At 42.0% G+C, this 19723-nt stretch overlaps 1 protein-coding gene across 5 annotated transcripts in view; it reads right to left on the reverse strand.

Annotated features, from left to right (window-relative positions):
* The window catches only part of ZNF248 (zinc finger protein 248), a 23106-nt gene extending 10347 nt beyond the window's left edge, over positions 1-12759 (reverse strand). The window contains exons 1-6 of one of the 5 annotated variants that reach the window (XM_049646068.1): positions 12677-12757; positions 11788-11859; positions 10940-11041; positions 10797-10838; positions 2580-2706; positions 2227-2322 (exon numbers count right to left, since the gene is read on the reverse strand). In XM_049646068.1, the coding sequence (XP_049502025.1) occupies positions 2227-2322; positions 2580-2706; positions 10797-10811 (238 nt within the window). In that variant the 5' untranslated portion in view covers positions 10812-10838; positions 10940-11041; positions 11788-11859; positions 12677-12757. Of the gene's footprint in view, positions 1-2226; positions 2323-2579; positions 2707-10796; positions 10839-10939; positions 12644-12676 lie in introns of those variants that run through there. The other 4 variants (XM_049646069.1, XM_049646071.1, XM_049646070.1 and 1 more) reach the window with 4 other exon arrangements.
* Between the last annotated feature and the right edge of the window lie 6964 nt (positions 12760-19723).

Below are 19723 nucleotides of genomic sequence, written 5' to 3' on the forward strand. Positions count from 1 at the left end.
AGGAGGAGGAGGAGAAGCAGGAGGAGGAGGAGAAGCAGGAGGAGGAGAAGCAGGAGGAGGAGAAGCAGGAGGAGGAAGAGCAGGAGGAGGAGGAAGAGCAGGAGGAGGAGGAGCAGGAGGAGGAGGAGCAGGAGGAGGAGGAGGAGGAGCAGGAGGAGGAGGAGGAGCTGCCACTGGAGAAGAAGGGGGAGGAGAAGGAGAACAAGCAGGAGGAGGAAGAGCAGGAAGAGGAGCAGGAGGAGGAGGAAGGGCAGGAGGAGGAGGAAGGGCAGGAGGAGGAAGAGCGGGAAGAGGAGCAGGAGGAGCAGCCGCCACCGCCCAGACCACATGTGACCCACGGAACCTAAAATACGTGCTATGGTCTTTACATAAAAGTCCGCCAACCTCCGCTCTAGAAGCTCTCTCCCAGCCTCGTGCCTTCCCCGCGACCCACAGCTGACGCCTCTCGCGTGGGCACTTCTGGCTCTGGCCTCAACCACGTCCGGCACACTCGCATACATCCGTACTCTTGTTCAACACACAACTGGGTTCTAGCAGCTCTCTGGAGCTTGTCGTGTGCAAATTTAAACATGTCGTGATGCCCCTATAATCTCCAACGTCTCTGTCTCAGTAAAGGGCGCCCTCGTTGGCCCAGTTGCTTGAGACGGAGCAGTGGAGGCAGGCTGCACTCCTGTCTCCCTTCCACGCTCTCATCCTCGAGACACGCGTACAAATCTCCCGTTCCTCAGCACTTCCGGTATCGCCTTAGCTGCTATCCTCTCCCCTCCGGAGTTCAGAATAGTCTCCTAAATGATATTCTTTCCTTGCCTGCGCCCAAGCACCATCTAACCACCACGGTGTATTTACTGCATAAACGATAAATCACATCTGATGACTTAATCTGACTTACATTTACTCAAAAAAAAAAAAAAACCCACAAGGTTTTCTCACATCACTCAAAATAAAATTACCAAGGGCCTGGGGTGCCTGGGTGACTCAGTTGGTTAGGCGTCCGACTTCGGCTCAGGTCATGATCTCGCGGTCTCTGAGTCTGAGCTCCGCGTCGGGCTCTGTGCTGACAGCTTGGAGCCTGGAGCCTGTTTCGGATTCTGTGTCTCCCTCTCTTTCTGACCCTCCCCCGTTCATGCTCTGTCGCTCTCTGCCTCAAAAATAAATAAATGTTAAAAAAAATTTTTTTTTTAATAAAAATAAAAAAAAAAAAACTACCAAGGGCCATACTACCTCTACGACATCATCTCCTATCAATCTTGCCCACACCTACTCACCTCCAGCCACAATGGCCCCCTTGCCATTCTTCAAACACTCTTAAACACAGCTGAGAAGTTTAGCACCTGATGTTCCCTGTGCCTGGAACAGCTCACACTTTCACTTCATTAGAGTCTCATCTCTATTGTGGACCTCATCGAAAGGTTTTCTCTGATGTCCTTACCAAATAGCACATGCCATCATTCTCCCTCCCCATCACAAACTGTACGTATGTAGTCACAAGCATGCACGCGTGCGTACACACACAGGCTCCTTGTCCCTCACTGTAATATGTGCTCCATGATAAAAGGGATGTTATTCTTTTAATTACCAAAAAACACAACCAGGTCATAGTGGGTGCCCACCGCATGTTTGTTAAACAAATATCTACAAGTACAGCAGGAATACACACGAACTAACACAAGGCGTCCAAAGAGAATAAAACAATTTTAAAAGATAAACTAACCAAGAAAAATTATCTGAGATGAAACCAACTAAGTTTGCATCGTGGGCACAAGTAAATCACTCAAAAATGTCAAAGGACAAGGAAAGCATTTATGAGTGGAAGTGACATATGGAGAAGTATGATTAAGGTAATAGGGGGATGTGGGCCAACCGTCCTTACTCACTTCCAAAGCTCTAAGACTAAAAAAAGACATTTTTTAAGCATATTTATTTTGAAAGAGAGAGAGAGAGAGAGAGGGTGCAGGGGAGGGGAAGAGAGAGAGAGAGAAAGAGAGAGAATCCCAAGCAGGCTCCACACTCTCAGCACAGAGCCCAACACAGGGCTCGATCTCATAGACCACAGGATCATGACCTGAGCCAAAATTAGGAGTTGGATGGCTCAACTGACTGAGCCACCCAGGCGCCCCTAAAAAAAAGAAATTTCTGAAGAATGATTTCAAAAGTGATAAACCCTAAACCAATGGCCTAAGATCTCATCCCCTAGCCTTCCATCTGCCCATCAACTCACTAACTCACCTTGGTGGCAGTGGCTTGGGAATCCTGCCTCTAATATCCAGGGCTCCTCTCCTTGCTCTATCTTGAAGACCACTTCTGGCTTAGTAAAGCAATATCCTGTTTAGAAAAAATAATACAAGACAATGGTTAAAGAGCCTGGCTTCAGGAACTCTGAAAGGTACAGCTTTGGGAGCTACCCAAGGGAGATGCCCAAATGAACCAACCCCTGAGAAAACAGCATTTTTTATGGGGGCCAGAGAGAGACGGGTCATCTCATGGCCCTGAGTCTCAAGTTTCAAATCAGAAAATTCCACAGGCAATTCATATGTTTCAACAACCAGAAACGTCAGTCACAAGGGAAAAAAACTTCTTACCTACTGAGACAAGGTGGCTGTAATTTTCTAGAATCACATCTCTGTATAGTATCTTCTGAGCAGGATCCAGCAGATACCACTCTTCCTGAGTGAAGTCCACACATACATCTTTGAATGACACTTGTTCCTGTAATGGTATATTCCTTTTCTATATGAAAGTGTCAGAACTACAGGACGTGGAAGAGATTTAAAAGAGCTTATCTCTTTCGGATTCACTGAAAATTGACATACGGGATGCCTTCTTTTGTGCTATACTATGTAGGATAAAAGAAGTATCTTGCACAAACTGAGTTCCCACTAAGGGCCTGGAACTGTTCCCCTTGCTGCAAATACTGCTGATGAAAACATCGTTCCTGTGCTTAAAGCGCTTACGATCTGAGGAGTAGACGCATACATTAACCTTTACTAAATTACACACTGCAGGAGCCAACAGTGTGCACACAGTACACTGGGAAGGAAGGCAAACCAAGAAAAAGTTAGCTCTTTAATATTATCATTTATGTGACAGAAGAAATAGGTAATAAAATAGAGCAGACCACGAGGAGACCCAGATATTGGAATTAATAAACAAGAACTTTGAAACGAATTATGATTAATATGGCTAATAAAACAGACGAAAACACGAACAAAATAAAGGAACAGAGGAGGTAAGTTGACGGATACGTGGTATGGGTGCCATGCAGAGAAGTAATAGAGCAGGCCGGAGACTGCTAGCCCCTGAAAGGCCCGCTGTGAGGCGCCCTTGACTGGCACCTGGAACTTGGACTTCAGGAGACTCTCCGTGCCCTAATACGAATGGTTTGCTGAGCCTAAATTGTGCGTAAGCAATATGCTTTATGCACACACGTGCATTCCTTCTGGTCTTGAAGTTTCTGTGCTAAGCAGAGAGTACCGATGTCATCAGCTCCTGGTCTCTGAGCACTGAGTCTCCTGAGCTCCCCGGGGAAACATTTCCCATTTGCTGTCACATCTCACTGCTGGGGCACTGACGGGCGTCTCGGGGGGAAGACTCTTAGAAGTCTGCTGCTGGCCTCCTCTCAACTCTGCTCCACATGCCTTTTCCCTTCCCTGATTCTGCTTTGTATGCCTGCCCGTTAAGGAGTCAGAGCCATAAAAAGGACTACCCGCTGAGTCACTGAACCTGGGGATGGTCTCCGGGCCCTCGGATACACGTGTCTACAGACACACAAGTACACACATCCGAACACAGATAAAATGGTCACTTTAGAGCTAAGAAACACAGCATCGGAATTAACTCATTACCTGGATTCAAGTCCTCACAGAGAACATACACATACATCTATCAAAACAGTATCAAAATATGTACCTCAAAACTGACAGAACTGAATGGAGAAATACACAAATTTATACTCATAGTTGGGAGACTTCAACACCCCTCTGTCAATACTGACAGATCAAGGAGGCAGAAATCAGTTAAGTACATAAATGACCTGAACAGCACTATCTACCAACATGATCTAATTGGCAGTTATAGAATACTCCATCCAAAAGAGTAAAATGCACACTTTATCATTCTATTTTAGCTCACATGGAACCTTCACCAAGATAAAGCATAGTCTTGGCCACAAAACACACCTTAACAAATTTAAAACAACAGCTACGATACAAAATACGTTCTCAGACTACAATGGAATTAAATAGAAATCAATAATCATGAGATAGCTGGAAAATCTCCCAAACACTTGAAAATTAAACAACACACTTATAAATAACCCATAGTTCAGAGAAGCCTCAAAATAATTTTTTAAATATTTTAAATAAAATAAAAATAAAAATAGCACTTATCAAAATTTGTGGGATGGATTGAAATACATAGAGGGAAATTTATAGCATCAAATGTATATATTAGAAAAGAAAAATTTTAGGGGCACCTGGGTGGCTCAGTTGGTTAAGTGTCTGACACTTCAGCTCAGGTATGATCTCACAGTTTGTGAGTTCGAGCCCCGTGTCCGGCTCTGTGCTGACAGACAGCTCAGAGCCTGGAGCCTGCTTTGTATTGTGTCTTCATCTCTCTCCCCCTCAAAAATAAATAAACATCCAAAAAAAACAGAAAGAAAAATTTTATATCAGTAACCTAAGTTTCCATCTTAGTAAACTATAGAAGAAAGGCAAATTAAGCCAAAAGCAAGCAAAATAAAGGAAACATTAGAATAAATCAATGAAATTGAAACCATGAAAAAAAAAAAATCAATGAAACCAACAGCTGCTTTGAAAAGACCAATAAAGTTAATAAACTTCCAGAAAACCTAACCAAGAAAAAAAGAAAAGAAACAAATTATGAATCTCAGAAATGATCGGTCAATACCGATCCTAATGACATTAAAATAATAAGAGAATACCACAAACAATTCTATTCCTGAAAAATTAGATGAAATGGACAAATTCCTTAAAAGACACAGCTACCATTTCCTACAAAAAAATAAATAGCCTGAATAGATCTGTATCTGTTAAAAAAAAAAAAACTTGAATTAGGGGTACCTGGGTGGCTCAGTCGGTTAGGCGTCCAACTTCAGCTCAGGTCATGATCACATGCTCCGTGGTTCGAGCCCTGCATCAGGCTGTGTGCTGACAGCTCAGAGCCTGGAACCTACTTTGGATTCTGTGTCTCCCTCTCTCTCTGCCCCTCCCCCACTCACTCTGTGAAAAATGAATAAACCTTAAAAAAATTTTTTTAATAAAATAAATTTTAAAAAACTTGAATAAATAATCAAATCACTCCCATAATAGAAAGCACAAAGCCCAAATGGTGTCACTGATGAATTCTATTAAACGTTTAAGGAAAAAATACCAATTCTTCACAATCTCCTCCAGTACACAACACTTGCAAATTCATATTATGAGGCCAGCAGTATCCTAATACCAAAACCAGATAAAGACATGAGAAACTAAAGACCAATATCTCCCATTAACATAGACACAAAAATCCTCAAATATTGGCAAATCAAATCTGACAATGTATAAGATGTATTTTAAACCACGACCGGGTGGAGTTTATTCCAGGTATGGAAGGCTAGATCAATGTTTTAAAAAAAAAAAAAAAAAAAAAAAAAATCAATGAATACAATCTAGTACGTCAACAGGCCAAGAAGAAAATTTACATGATCCAATCGATGAAGAAAAAGCATTTGCCAAAATCTAACAGCATTCATGATGAAAATTCTCAGCAAACTAGGAATAGGGGGATCTTAGCTTGATAAAGACCATCTACAAAAATCTTACAGCAATATCACAGTTAATGTTAAGAGACTGGACACTTTTCCTCTAAGGGCAGGAATAGGGCAAGGATGTCTTGTCTCAATATTCCTATTCAACTCTGTGTTGGAAGCACTCACTAGTGCAGTAAGACCCAAAAGAAACCAAAAGGAAAAAAAAAAATATATATATATATATATACATATACGTATATATATATATATACATACATACATACATGCATGCATGATTGGCTCTCTATTCTCCTCCACTGATCTATGTGTTTATTTTTGTGCCAGTACCATACTGTTTCAATTACTGTAGCTCTTTGTAGTCTATCTGGAAATCTGGGATTGTGATACCTCCAGCTTTGCTTTTCTTTCCCAAGATGGTTTTGGCTATTCGAAGTAGAACAGAACAGACAGCCCAGAAATAAACCCACAGTTATATAGTCGATTAGTCTTCAACAAAGGAGGCAAGAATATACAATGGGAAAAAGACAGTCTCTTTAACAAACGCTGCTGGGAAAAAGCTACATGCAAAAAAAATGAAACTGGACCATTTCTTACACCATACACGAAAGAGATTAAAAACCTAAATGTGAGACCTGAAACTGGAAGAAAACATAGGCAATAATTTCTCTGACATCATCTGTAGAACTATTTTTCTAGATATGTCTCCTCAGGCAAGGGAAACAAAAGCAAAATTAAACTACTGGGACTACGCCAAAACAAAAAAGCTTCTGCACAGCAAAGGAATCCATCAATAAAACAAAAATAAAACCTTCGGAGAAGATATCTACAAATGATATATCTGTTAAGGATCTGATTTCCAAAATACATAACTTATACAACTCAGCACAGAAAAAAACAAGCTGATTAAAAACTGGATGGAGGACCTGAATAAACATTTCTCCAAGGAAGACATACAGATGGTCAAGAGACACATGAAGAAATGCTCAACATCACTCATCATCAGGGAAACTCAAATCAAAACCACGAGATATCACTTTACAACTGTCAGGATGGCTAGACTCAAAAAAGAAATGACAGGAGTTGGTGAGAATGTGAAAAAGGAGCCCTCATATACTGATGGGGGGGATATTAGGGGATAGGGGTGCACCCACTATGGAAAACAGTATAAAGGTTCCTCCAAAAAAAAAAAAAATAGAACTACCATATGATCCAGTAATTCCACAACTTGGTATTTACTCAAAGAAAATGAAAACACTGAACTGAAAAGATATACACACCTCTATGTTTATATATAAATGTAACATTATTTACAATAGACAAAATATGGAGGCAAGCCAAGAGTGCATCGACAAATGGATAAAGAAGATGTGGTACACACACACACACACACACACACACACACACACACGCAATGGACTATTACTCGGCCATAAAAAGAATGAAATCTTGACATCTGCAACAACATGGATAGATGTAGAGACTACAGTGCTAGGTGAAAGAAGTCAAAGAAACACAACTACCATATGGAATTTAAGAAACAAAAGAGACACAAAAAGAGACTCTTAAATATAGAGAATAAACTGGTTATTGCCAGAGGGGAGGTGGGTGGGGGAAAGAGATGAGATCACTGGGATCAAAGCAAAAATAAAACTCTCTATTTGAAGTCAATACGAGTGTCTATATAGAAAACCTCAAGAAATCTATAAAAAGAAAGAAAAAAACCAACTGGAAGTAATAAGCAAATACAACAACATCACAGGATAAAAGTCAATATTAAAAAGTCAACTGTTTTCCTATATCCAAATAAAGAATTGGAATTCCACAGGGCACCTGGGTGGCTCAGTCAGTTCAGCGTCTCACCTGATTTTGCCTCAGGTCATGGTCTCACAGTATGTGGGATCAAGCCATGTTTGGGCCCTTAGCTGACAGTGTGGAGCCCACTTGGAAATCTCTCTCCTTCTCTCTGCCTCTCTCCCTGACTCGTTCTCTCTCACTTTATTTTATTTTTTTTTTAATTTTATTTTTTTTTTACATTTTGTTTATTTTTGAGAAACAGAGTGAGACAAAGCGTGAGCGGGGGAGGGGCAGAGAGAGAAGGAGACAGAATCTGAAGCAGGCTCCAGGCTCTGAGCAAGCAGTCAGCACAGAGCCTGATGCGGGGCTTGAACCCACAAACTGTGAGATCATGACCTGAGCCGAAGTCGGACGCTCAACCGATTGAGCCACCCAGGCGCCCCTCTCTCACTTTAAATAAATAAATAAACAAACACAAATAAAATGAAGAATTGGAATTCCAAATTTTCAAATGAACGAAAAAATACCATTTACAATAGTGCCAAAAAAAAGGTACTCAAGTATACATATAACACAATATCTACAGGTGTTTGCAGAAAAACACAACTGATGGAAGAAATCAAAGATCTAAATAAATGGAGAAATGTTCCATATTCATCAATAGGAAGACTCAATATGGCTAAGATACCAATTCTTTCCAACTTAATCTATAAATTCAATGTGACTCAAATAAAAACCCCAGCTATTTTGGGGCACCTAGATGGCTCAGTCAGTTGAGTGTCTGACTCCTGATTTTGGCTCAGGTCATGATCCCAAGGCCACAAGATCGAGCCCCAAGCCCTGCTTGGGATTCTCTCTCTCCCTCTCTCTCTATCACTCTGCCCCTCTCTCCAGCTCACACACTATCTCTAAAATAAAACTTTAAAAAAATAATAAAATAAAAAGTTTTAAAAAAACAGCTATTTTGCAGATACTAACAAAATGACTCTGAAGCTTATATAGAAAGGCAAAGGATCCAGAACAGCCAACACAATGTGGAAGAAGAAAAATGAGAATTCACATCAACTGATCTCCAGATGTAGTATAAAGCTACAAGTATCCACAACAGTATGTTATTGCTGAAAGAGACACACAGGTCAATGGAACAAATAGAGGGTCCAGGATTAGATTTACCAAAATACAGTCAAATAATTTTTGACAAAGGAACAAAGGCAATAAAAGAAGAAAAGATACTCTCAACAAATGGTGGTGGACAACTGGATACCCATGCAAAAGAAATGAACCTAGACAGAGACCCTACACCTTACACAAATATTAACTAAATAGAGATCTAAATCTAAGATGCAAAACCTTCTAGAAGAAAATATAGAACACAGGATATAAGAGAAAAATCTCTGTGCCCCTGGATTTGGTGATGAGCTTTTAGATACAAGAGAAAAAGCACATCCCATGGCAGGGGGTCGTGGGGGAGGGCAGGAAACATGGGCTGGGTGTTATTAAAAACAAAATCTGCTCAGCAAAAGGCATTTTCTAAGAAAATGAAAGGACAAGGCACAGACTAGGAGAAAATATTTGCAACACATATATCTACGAAAGGATTTGTATCAAAAAAATACAAAAGAACTCTTAAAGCTCAGTAAGAAAACAAATGACCCATTGAAAAATGGGCAAAAGATGTGAACAAACATATCACCAAAGACATAACGATAGCAAATAAACATATGAACAAATGTTCAATATCACCTGTTAGTAGGAAAATGCAAATTAAAACAAAAATAAGAGGTGCCCGGGTGGTTCAGTCGGTTAAGTGTCTGAGTCTTGATTTCGGCTTTGGTCCAATCTCACAGTTGGTGAGACTGAGCTCCGCATCGAGCTCTGAGCTGCTAGCACACAGCCTGCTTGGGATTCTCTCTCTGGCCCTCCCCTGCTCGCATGCATGCACTCTCTCTTTCTCTCTCTCTCAAAATAAATAAACATTTTTCAAAAAACCACACAAAAATGAGATGTCATGACACATTAGAATGGTTAAATCCAAAATAATGACAATACCAATTTCAGGTCCAGATGCATAACAACAAGGATTCTGATGTGTAATTGGTAGGAATGGAAACGGATACAGCACCTTTGTAAAAATGGTTTGGCAGTTTCTTGCAAAGCTAAACATACATTACATAATTGACCCGGCAATTTCACACCCTAGCATCTGAAACCTTATGTCTCCTTAAAACCTACACATGAGGGGCGCCTGGGTGGCTCAGTCGGTTGAGCATCCGACTTCGGCTCAGGTCACGATCTCGTGGTGAGTTCGAGCCCAGCATCGGGCTCTGTGCTGACTGCTCAAGCCTGGAGCCCGCTTCGGATTCTGTGTCTCCCTCTCCCTCTGTCCCTCCCCCATGCATGCTCTGTCTCTCTCTCTCTCTCTGTCTCAAAAATAAATAAAAACATTAAAAAAAATTTTTTTTTAAATTAAAAAAAAAACCCTACACATGAATATTTCTAGCCCCTTAATTCATAAGGACCCCGACCTGGAAGAATCAAGAGTCCAGGGGTTAACAACTCTGAAATCATGTACATGTATGCTCAAATTGAACTATCAAGTCAATAAAATCCATTTGATGTTAGCCAGATTCTCACTGTTAGAGCGGGAGACTACAGACAAGCAAGGAGAGAAGGTTAGAATGCTCCATGTGGTAATGATTACAACAGGAGAAAACAGTGTGAACTAATACGTAGCCTACTGTAGATATAGATGGTTGTATACTGAAATATTTATAGACTTGTGTATCCGCATGGGTTAGTACACACATGTATTTCCTTGTTCAGTTAGCTGGGAGGGTCCACCAGCAATGATGCACCACTAGCAAAAGGCACACCTAGTCCCCCAGTCTTGGTTTCTAATACTGTGCTCCAATGAAAGGAACAAGAGCTATTTAGGAAAAATAGGGCAGAGACAGAGGGAGACACAGAATCCGAAGCAGGCTCCAGGCTCTGAGCCGTCAGCCCAGAGCCCGACGCGGGGCTCGAACCCACAAACTGTGAGATCATGACCTGGGCCGAAGTCGGACGCTTAACCGACTGAGCCACGCAGGTGCCCCTGAATTTGCTACTCTTGACGTACGGCCCTCAATATAATTCTTGCCCACTTCTACTTTTTCGTTTTAAAAATGTGAATCCTTACAAACTTTAGACAACTTGTTTTAAAACAAAGTGGGAATACACAAACCAAAAAACTCACCTGGGATCTGTTCATTTTCCGCTCTTAGTGAAGGAGGCAGAGCTGAGGGGAACAAGGAAGAAGGAAGTTAGGAGAGACTTGGCCTATCTTGCAGTTCCTGAATTTACCTGCCTACGCAACAGCTCCACATACAAGATACTTACGTGTCCATGTGTGGCTCCGATATATGTTGAGCTTAGACATGATACTTTTCACTGAGTGAATGTAAACATTTGTTTCTTATTGATTTATTACCAATTTAGGTTCTGTGACACAGAAAAATTAAAAACATGAGAAGATGAGTTTGACATAGAACAGTAACCTAAAGGAGGAAACACTATGGGTTTGTCAAAAAAACTGATGTGGTGGGGAAAAATTAAACACCTCAAGCCACATTGTTAATATTTTCCTGTTAACACCACTAATCCCTTGAGGTCAGATAATCCAAGAAACCTCTGGAAAAAAGAGATGGGACTGTTTAAGGCAACGTAAAAAATGTTTAATGTTTGTTCTAACCTGCTTACAACTTTCAAAAGGTCTTTTGGTAACAAACTATCTTTGACTTCACAGTGGCACCACGGGGCAGTGGCCCAGCCATCTGCAGACCTAACTTTTAACCGTGGTTCTGGCACTAACAAACTGCACAATCTCAGTCAGTCAGCTCCTCAGGCTCAATTTTTGCCTTCTCACTTTTCAAATAAGGTCAAAACACATAACCCTACAAGAGACTTGCCTGCACTACCATTCTGTACGTCTGTAAGGTCAGGAAAGCGGGAACCTCGGCATCTTCCTAGATGCCATCAACAACGGGACATTGTTTGACGGCAGCTCGCCTCCGGAAACAGAGAACAGAAAATGAGGGGAGAAGGGAGGGTTCAGAGAGGGGTGATGACAGAATTTCCTTAGCTATGGCTGGTGAACCTTTCATTCCCGACCATGCCCTCACAAACTCTCCAAAGAGGCGACGTTTCCTGTGCAGGCTGCGTGCCCACCCCTCTCAGCTCCAGCTCACCTCGCTCTTCTTAACTCTGTCCCAGACCTTCCACCGTCACACAGCCTTCGATGGCTTCAGGATACAGTCATGCTTATACATAACAAATAACAAATGAATACATAATAAATAATAACTTGGGATCTGGGGAATGTTAGAGCCAGGAAAGGGCCTTGGTGGCTAGCTAGTCCAGCCCCTTCCCTGTTCCATTGCACAAATGAGTTAACTGAGCAATGAAGGCCCTAGAGACTTGTCCACGCTCCAGCCGCACGGATTACACACATAACAAACAAATACAATAGCAGCTAACAAAATGCGAGTGCTCAGAACAATGCAGTGCGGCAAGGATTCCGGACACCCACACTTTACAGATAAGGAGCCCGAGCCTCACGTCGGCTATTCGGTCAGAGCCCTTCCATTAACATCAGAAGCCCTGCCTGGCTCACTCGTTCTCTCCTACGACCGCGCCCCTCCTTAGGTAGCCAGGCGCCTATAAGACGCACGCGCACACGTCACAACGTGAAGCGCGCACGCACGTCGCGCACGCGCGTTCACTCTTTTCCGCAGCCCCACCCCCTCCCGTGGGCCCAGCGCACACGTCACGCACGCGCACTCCCCACCCGCGGCCGCACGACGGCGCAGCCCGCTTAGCGCTGGAGCTGGACACCTGCGGACCCTGCGAGCCGGAGAGACCACGTTCCCACGCGGGACCCCGGTCCCTTAATCTGAGACGCCCATGCCCCCCCACCCCACACACCCCGCGTCCCTTCCACTCTGCAGGCGCCGCAGAAGCCTGGGGTCCCTCCTATGTCCGCGGGGCTCCTACCCACCACTGGGCACCGCCGCCCCCGCCGGACCCCCGAGCCGCGCGGGGCCCCCTGGGCCCTCGCCCCCTCCCTCCGGGGCTCACCCGCAGCTCCCTCGCCGCGTGGACCCGGAAGCCAGGGAAGGTTTCCCACGAGGGGCTGGAGGCCGGGGAAGGACGAGCCGGGAGGAGTAGGCGGGGATGCACATGCGCAGAGAGAGGAGAGGGAGCGGCGCGGCTGCGGCGGAGAGCTGGAGCTCTCTGCTCCTGGCAGCTTGGGCTGGGAAAGTGCCCGTATCCTCCTTAGAAGCGACGTCTCACTCCTAAGTTGTAAAAGCTAGTGGTAGTAGCCAGCGAACAGGGTTTTAGTGAAGCTTGGAGGCATTTGCGTTGTTAAAGCCCTTAGGATGTTGCCTAAATTGTTCAGTACCTCTCTCAAGATTCCCTTTCCCGATATACACCTGCCCACTCCTCGAGAAATCAGCTGGAGCGTAGCTGCCGAGTCTGCTGAGTTCAGAGCTTATCATCTGAGATCTTCACTTCTGCCTGGAGCCAGCATTCTGTCCGTGCCCCCGACGCCTGCAGCAAAGCAGTGCGCCTTCTAGACACAAGCCAAGAGAGGGAAAGGTGTGCATGGATTTCAGTTATAAACGTGGGATCTGTGACCAGCATGGTTATCCTTTGGAATGAGGGAAGAAGCAAGCTAGCAATTCGGTATTCGTGCTAAAAGCCATTGAAGTGTTCTTATACCAAACTCGAAGAAAGCACCCTCTCATCTTCCCAGGACCTCCCCTATACGCTTCACTCAATTTCCCCCGATGTGAACGTCTTGCAGAACTACGATACTTTCATCAAAACTAAGGAAGTAACTCGGGTGCAATTCTTTTAACTAAACTACAGAGTTTATTCAGATTTCGTCAGTTTTTCCACTAATGTCCTTTTACTGGTCCAGGATCAATCCAGCATACCACTGTACAGTCACCATCCGTCACTGTCCCCTCCAATCTGTAAGAGTTTTTTTGATCTTTCACGTCCTTCAGATGGCTGAAGAATAATGGTCAGGTATTGTGAAGAATGTCCCTGAATTTATGTTTGATGTTTTCTCCTGATTAGACTGAGGTTATATATTTGTAGGAAGATTCCCCCTGAGAGGATGTGCCCTACCTACGTATCAGGTGACACAGGATGTAAACATGATGTGACATACTAACCGTGATTACTTGGTTAAGGTAGTGTCTGACAGGTTTCTCCACTATATGGTTAGGATTTTTCCCTTTTCAGTCTACAGTTAAAGTGGGTTGGGGGCGCTTTGGTGACTCACTTGGTTAAGTGTCCGACTCTTGGTTTCAGCTCAGGTCATGATCTCACAGGTTGTGAGCTCAAGCCCTGCATCAGGCTCTGCACTGTCAGGACAAGCCTGCTTGGGATTCTCTCTGTCTGTCTGTCTCTCTCTCTCTCTCTCTCTCTCTGGCCCTCCCCAGCTTGTTCTCTCTCTCTCAAATAAACTTTTAAAAAAGTGAGTTTCTAAGTCCAGTGCACACTCAGGGGCAGAGGAAATAAGCCGTATCTCGAATTTTTGCTCATATTTTCAAATATTTATTAGTAAATTTGAGGAGAGACCCTCTGAGGCTACACAAGTATACTGTTTGTATTTAGAGTTTTGGCCACTAATTTTAGCTTTCATTGCTGGATCTTGCCTGCAACCACTTTTACTGCAGTGTTTTAAATGGTGACTTTTCTATTTTACTTCTTCTATATTTATTTATTGAGATTCTTCTGTAAAGCAAAAATTTTCGTTTTCCCCATTTATTCCATCGTTTATTTCCATCAGTACAGGCTCGTAGATATTTATTTTATTCTCAACCATTTTTACTCAACCCCACCTTTTGCACCCAACTCTGTGATGTGTTTTACATTTTATAATTTTACTCTTTTCAGAATGTCTGCAGAATTATCGAATATGTATCTTCTGGGTGTGGCTTTTTTCACTTGGCAAAATCCATTTAGGACTCATTTGTGCTGTTGCTCTTTTTCTTAAATTGGCTCCTTTCTCTCCACTCTTTCCATTTCATCCAATGCTATCATGTTATTATGTTGCTCAAATTGTCCCAGCTTTGGCATTGAGAGCTACCACACGTTAGCTTTGGGGTCCTTTTAACAAATCCGTATAACTGTTTTTAAAGCACTTCCTTACTTTTTGACACACAAGGTGCTCCCGGCTCCTTGAATTCTCCCTGTCCAGCCCTAGAATCAGGCCTTTTCTCCAAGGAGCCCTGGTTCCTTTTATCGGAGAAATCAAGATCTGAGCTCTAGGTGTGCTCATTGGTGCTGGGTGAAATTGTTTCTAGACCCTCTCAGCTGACACAGCTAAGAAATACATGTATGTACTAATCCATGCTAGTAACCTGTATCACAGTATCCACTGTATCCATCCCAGTATCTGTTTCACAGTATCCACAGTATACATACACGTGACTACCTACGTGAAAATTAGTAAGCTAACACTGATACCTTTTCGTCTAACTCAGGGTTCATTCTAGCCTTCCCACCCACCCCTTGCTTATTTTTAACTTCACAGTTAGACACTGAGACACCTGCCTACCATTATGTACAATATGTTTATTCTTTTTGCCCTAATGTACTTGTAGTTTCAGAATTGCTAACCCCTGTGAGAATTTACCAAACTAGAGTGTTTATGTACATTTCTCTTTGTTTTGAGTCATAATGTATCCAGTCAAAATGTGGCTTTATGGAATTATTTAGGTCTGCTCCTATTTCCCCACTTTCTAAACTCAGGTTGTGTGATAATACATTTGTAAAAACACAGTCACTAGGGGGCGCCTGGGTGGCTCAGTCAGTTAAGCGTCTGACTTCAGCTCAGATCCTGATCTCCCAATTCATGAGTTCGAGCCCGGCGTCAGGCTCTGTGCTGACAGCTCAGAGCCTGGAGCCTGCCCCAGATTTCTGTGTTTTCGTCTCTCACCCCTCCCCTGTTCATGCGCGCTCTCTCTCTCTTTCAAAAATAAATTTAAAAACATTTTTTAAAAAAGATTTATTCCTGTGGTATGTGAGGCACTAGTTCATTCCTCTTTTTAGTACTGAATAGTATTCCATTTATAGATGATCCACAGTTTATTCACCTATTGAAGGATATCTGAGCTGTTACCTGTTTTGGTGATAGTGAATAGATAAGTATAAACATTTGTGTTGATACTTTTGTGTTTGACATAGTTTGCAATTCACTTGGGTAAATACACAGGAGTGAGATTACCAGATTGTATGGTAAGTATATGTTTAAATTTATAAGAAATTCTAAAACCTTTCCAAAATGTTTGTATGATTTTGCATTCCCACCACCAGTGTGTGAGAGTTCCTGTCTCTCAAAGTCCACAGCGGTGGCATTTTGTATTTTCAGTGTTTGTTTTGTTTTTCTATTCTAGTTGGGATGTGAAGGCCTTATGGCAGCTTAAATTTGCATTTCCTTATAAACTAATGTACATGTTTTCACATGCTTATGTGCTAGCCATGAATCTTCCTTAGGAACTTGTGACATCTTTTGCCCGTTTGGTTTTCTAATGAGTTTTAATAGACTTTTTAAAATGTTGGTTTATTTTTGAGAGAGAGAATGAGTGCGAGCAGGGGAGGGGCAAAAAGAGAGAGGGGGGCAGAGGATCCGAAGAGGGCTCTGTGCTGACAGCAGCGAGCCTGATGCAGGGCTCCAACTCACAAACCATTAGATTGTGACCTGAGCCAAAGTTGGACGCTCAACCGACTGAGGCACCCAGGTGCCCCTTTTGTCCATTTTTTAAAAATTATTCTTTGTTTTTATTATTTTAGAGAGAGAGAGAGAGAGAGAGAGCACAAGCTGGGGAGAGGGGCAGAGAGAGAGAGAGACAGAGAGACAGAGAAAATCAATCAGACTCTATGCTTGGCACAGAGTCCAAACTGGGGCTCAATCCCACAACCCTGGGATTACAGTTTACTGACAGAACCACCCAGATTCCCCCTGCCTTTTGTCTGTATTAAAGATGAATTGTTTATTTTATTTTTGTTTTCAATAACTCGTTATTTATTCTGATACAAATGCTTTGTCAGAAATGTGACTTGCACATATTTTTTTTTAACCAGTGTGTGGCCTATCTTTTCATTTTAACAGTATCTTTCTTAGAGCAAAAAGCTTCCATTTTCATAAAGTCCAGTTTATCTGAAGTTTTAGAATTTTAAATTTATGTAGGTCTAAAATCCATTTCAAGTTAATTTATGCACAAGCTGTGAAGTGTAGGTTGGCCTTCTTTTTGTTTGTTTTTGGTTTTTGCATCTGAATATTTAAATTTTTTTTTACCTTTACTTTTGAGAAACAGAGAGAGACAGAGCATGAGCAGAGAGGAGCAGAGAGAGAGGGAGACACAGAATCCAAAGCAGACTCCAGGCTCTGAGCTGTCAACACAGAGCCCGACACAGGGCTCGAACTCAGGAACCCGTGTGAGATCATGACCTGAGCCGAAGTCAGACTTTTAACTGACTGAGCCACCCAGGTGCCCCTGCATATGAATGTTTTAATGTTCCAGCACCATTTGTTGAAAAGACTGTCCTTTCTACTGAGCTGGCTCTGTGCCTATGTCAACAACCAAGTGGCCATGTTTATGTGGGTTTATTTTTGTTCTTTCTGTTCTGTTCCACTGATGTCTCTGTCTACCCTTTCACCAATATCACACTGTCTTTAATATTACTGGTTTAGAGTAAGTTTTGAAACTGGGTAGTGTGAGACCAGCTTTATTTTTCTTCAAAATTGTTTTGACTATTGTAGATCATTTATATTTCCATATTAATTTCATAAGCTTGTCATATCTGTACATAGTTTTGCTGGGATTTTGACTGGCATTACACTTGAGTCTATAGATTAACTTGGGAAGGATTAATGTATAATATTGAGTGTTAGAAGCCAGGAACATAGTATATCTCTATTTATTTGAATCTTCCTTAATTTATTTCATCGGTGCTTATAGATTTCACCATATAGTTCTCATACATGTTTGTTAAATTTTACATGGGTATTTTGTTTTTTGACACTTTTAAAAATTATATACATACACATGTTTACAAAAATCATACACCTGTAATTTTCTTTTTTGAAGATTTTTTTTAAAGCATTTTAGGGGTACTTGGGTTGGTTCAGTCAGTTAAGCATCCAACTTCAGCTTAGGTCATGATCTCGAGGTTCATGAGTTCCAGGCCCACATCAGGCTCTCTGCTGTCACCATGGAGCCTGCTTCTGAAGCTCTCTCCTTCTCTCTACCTCTCCCCTGCGCGCACACACATATGCATGCTGTCTCTCTCTTTCTCAAAAATAAACATTTTTTTTTTAAAAAGCATTTTATTTTTTTCTTTCCCTTTGTTTGTTTGTCTTTAAATCCAAGTTAGTTAACATATAGTGTGATGATAGTTTCAGGAGTAGAACCCAGTGATTCATCGCTTACATATAACATCCAGTGCTCATCCCAACAAGTGCCCTCCTTAATGCCCATCACCCAGTTAGTGTATCCCACACCTCTCTGCCAGCAACCCTTAGTTTGTTCTCTGCATTTAAGAGTCTCTATGGTTTGTCTCCCTCTCTGTTTTTACCTTATTTTTTCCTCCCCTTCCCTTACGTTCATCTGTTGTGTTTCTTAAATTCCACATATGAGTGAAGTCATATATTTGTCTTTCTCTGACTGACTTATTTCGCTTAGCATAATACCCTCTAGTTCCATCCACATTGTTGCAAATGGCGAGATTTCATTCTTTTTGATCACCAAGTAATATTTCATTGTGTATATATACCACATCTTCTTTATCCATTCATCAGTTGTTAGACATTTGGGCCCTTTCTATAATTTGGCTACTGTCGATAATGCTGCTCTAAACATTGGAGTGCATGTGCCCCTTAGAATTAGCATTTTTGTATTCTGTAGATAAATACCTAGCAGTGCAATTGCTGGGTTGTAGGATAGTTCTATTTTTAATTTTTTGAGGAACCTCCATACTGTTTCCCAGAGTGGCTACACCAGTTTGCATTTCCAGCAACAGTGCAAAAGTTTTCTCCCTTCTCCACATCCTCACCAACTTTTGTTGTTCCTGAGTTGTTAATTTTAGCCATTCTGACAGGTGTGAGGTGGTATCTCATTGTGGTTTTGATTTGTATTTCCCTGATGATGAATGATGTTGAGCGTCTTTTCATGTGTCTATTAGCCATCTGGAAGTCTTCCTTGGAAAAGTGCCTATTCATGTCTTCTGCCCATTTCTTCACTGGATTGTTTGTTTTGGGGGGAAGATTTGTTTTTAAACAATCTCTACACCGCCCAGTGTGGGGCTCAAACTCACAACCCCAACATCAAGAGTCGCATGCTCCACCAACTGAGCCAGCCAGGCTCCCCTACACCTGTAATTTTAAAAAGCACTAAATTATATATAATTACATATATATATATATATTACATATACATATGGCATATATTTTGTATGTATAGCTTCAAATTCCAATAGATCATTTCTGGTACCTGAAATACAATTGATTTTGTGTGATCACTTTGTATCTTGCAATCTTCTGTTATATTTTGAGCTTTTAAAAATATTTATTTAGGGAGAGAGAGAGAACATGAGCAGTGGACAGAGAGAGAGGGAGAGAGAGAATCCCAAGCAGGCTTCGTGCTGTCAGCGCAGAGCCCAATGCAGGGCTCCATCTCAGGAACCATGAGATCATGACCTGAGCCAAAATCAAGAGTCAGATGCTTAACTGGCTGAGCCACCCAGGTGTTCTTTGAACTTTTTTTATGGGTTCCATGGGATTTTCCACATGGGCAAACCTGTCCTCTGCAAGTAGACATTGTTTGTATTTCTTATTTTTTATTTGTATGCCTTTTATTTCTTCTTCTTGTCCTATGCACTAGCTATAAATTCCAGTACAATGTTGTAAAAGTGGTAAGAGAGGCCATCCTTGCCTCGTTCCTGGTGTTAGCAGGAAAACACGAATTCTTTCATCATTAAGTATGATGTTAGCTGGAAGTCGGTTTCAATCCCTGTATCGGGTTAGGGAAGTTCTCTTCTATTCCTAGTATACAGGACGTTTTTACCATGAATGGATGATGAATTTTATCAAGTGTTTTTTTCCACATA

The sequence above is a fragment of the Panthera uncia genome, chromosome D2, assembly GCF_023721935.1.
Source record: "Panthera uncia isolate 11264 chromosome D2, Puncia_PCG_1.0, whole genome shotgun sequence".
Lineage (NCBI taxonomy): Eukaryota > Metazoa > Chordata > Mammalia > Carnivora > Felidae > Panthera > Panthera uncia.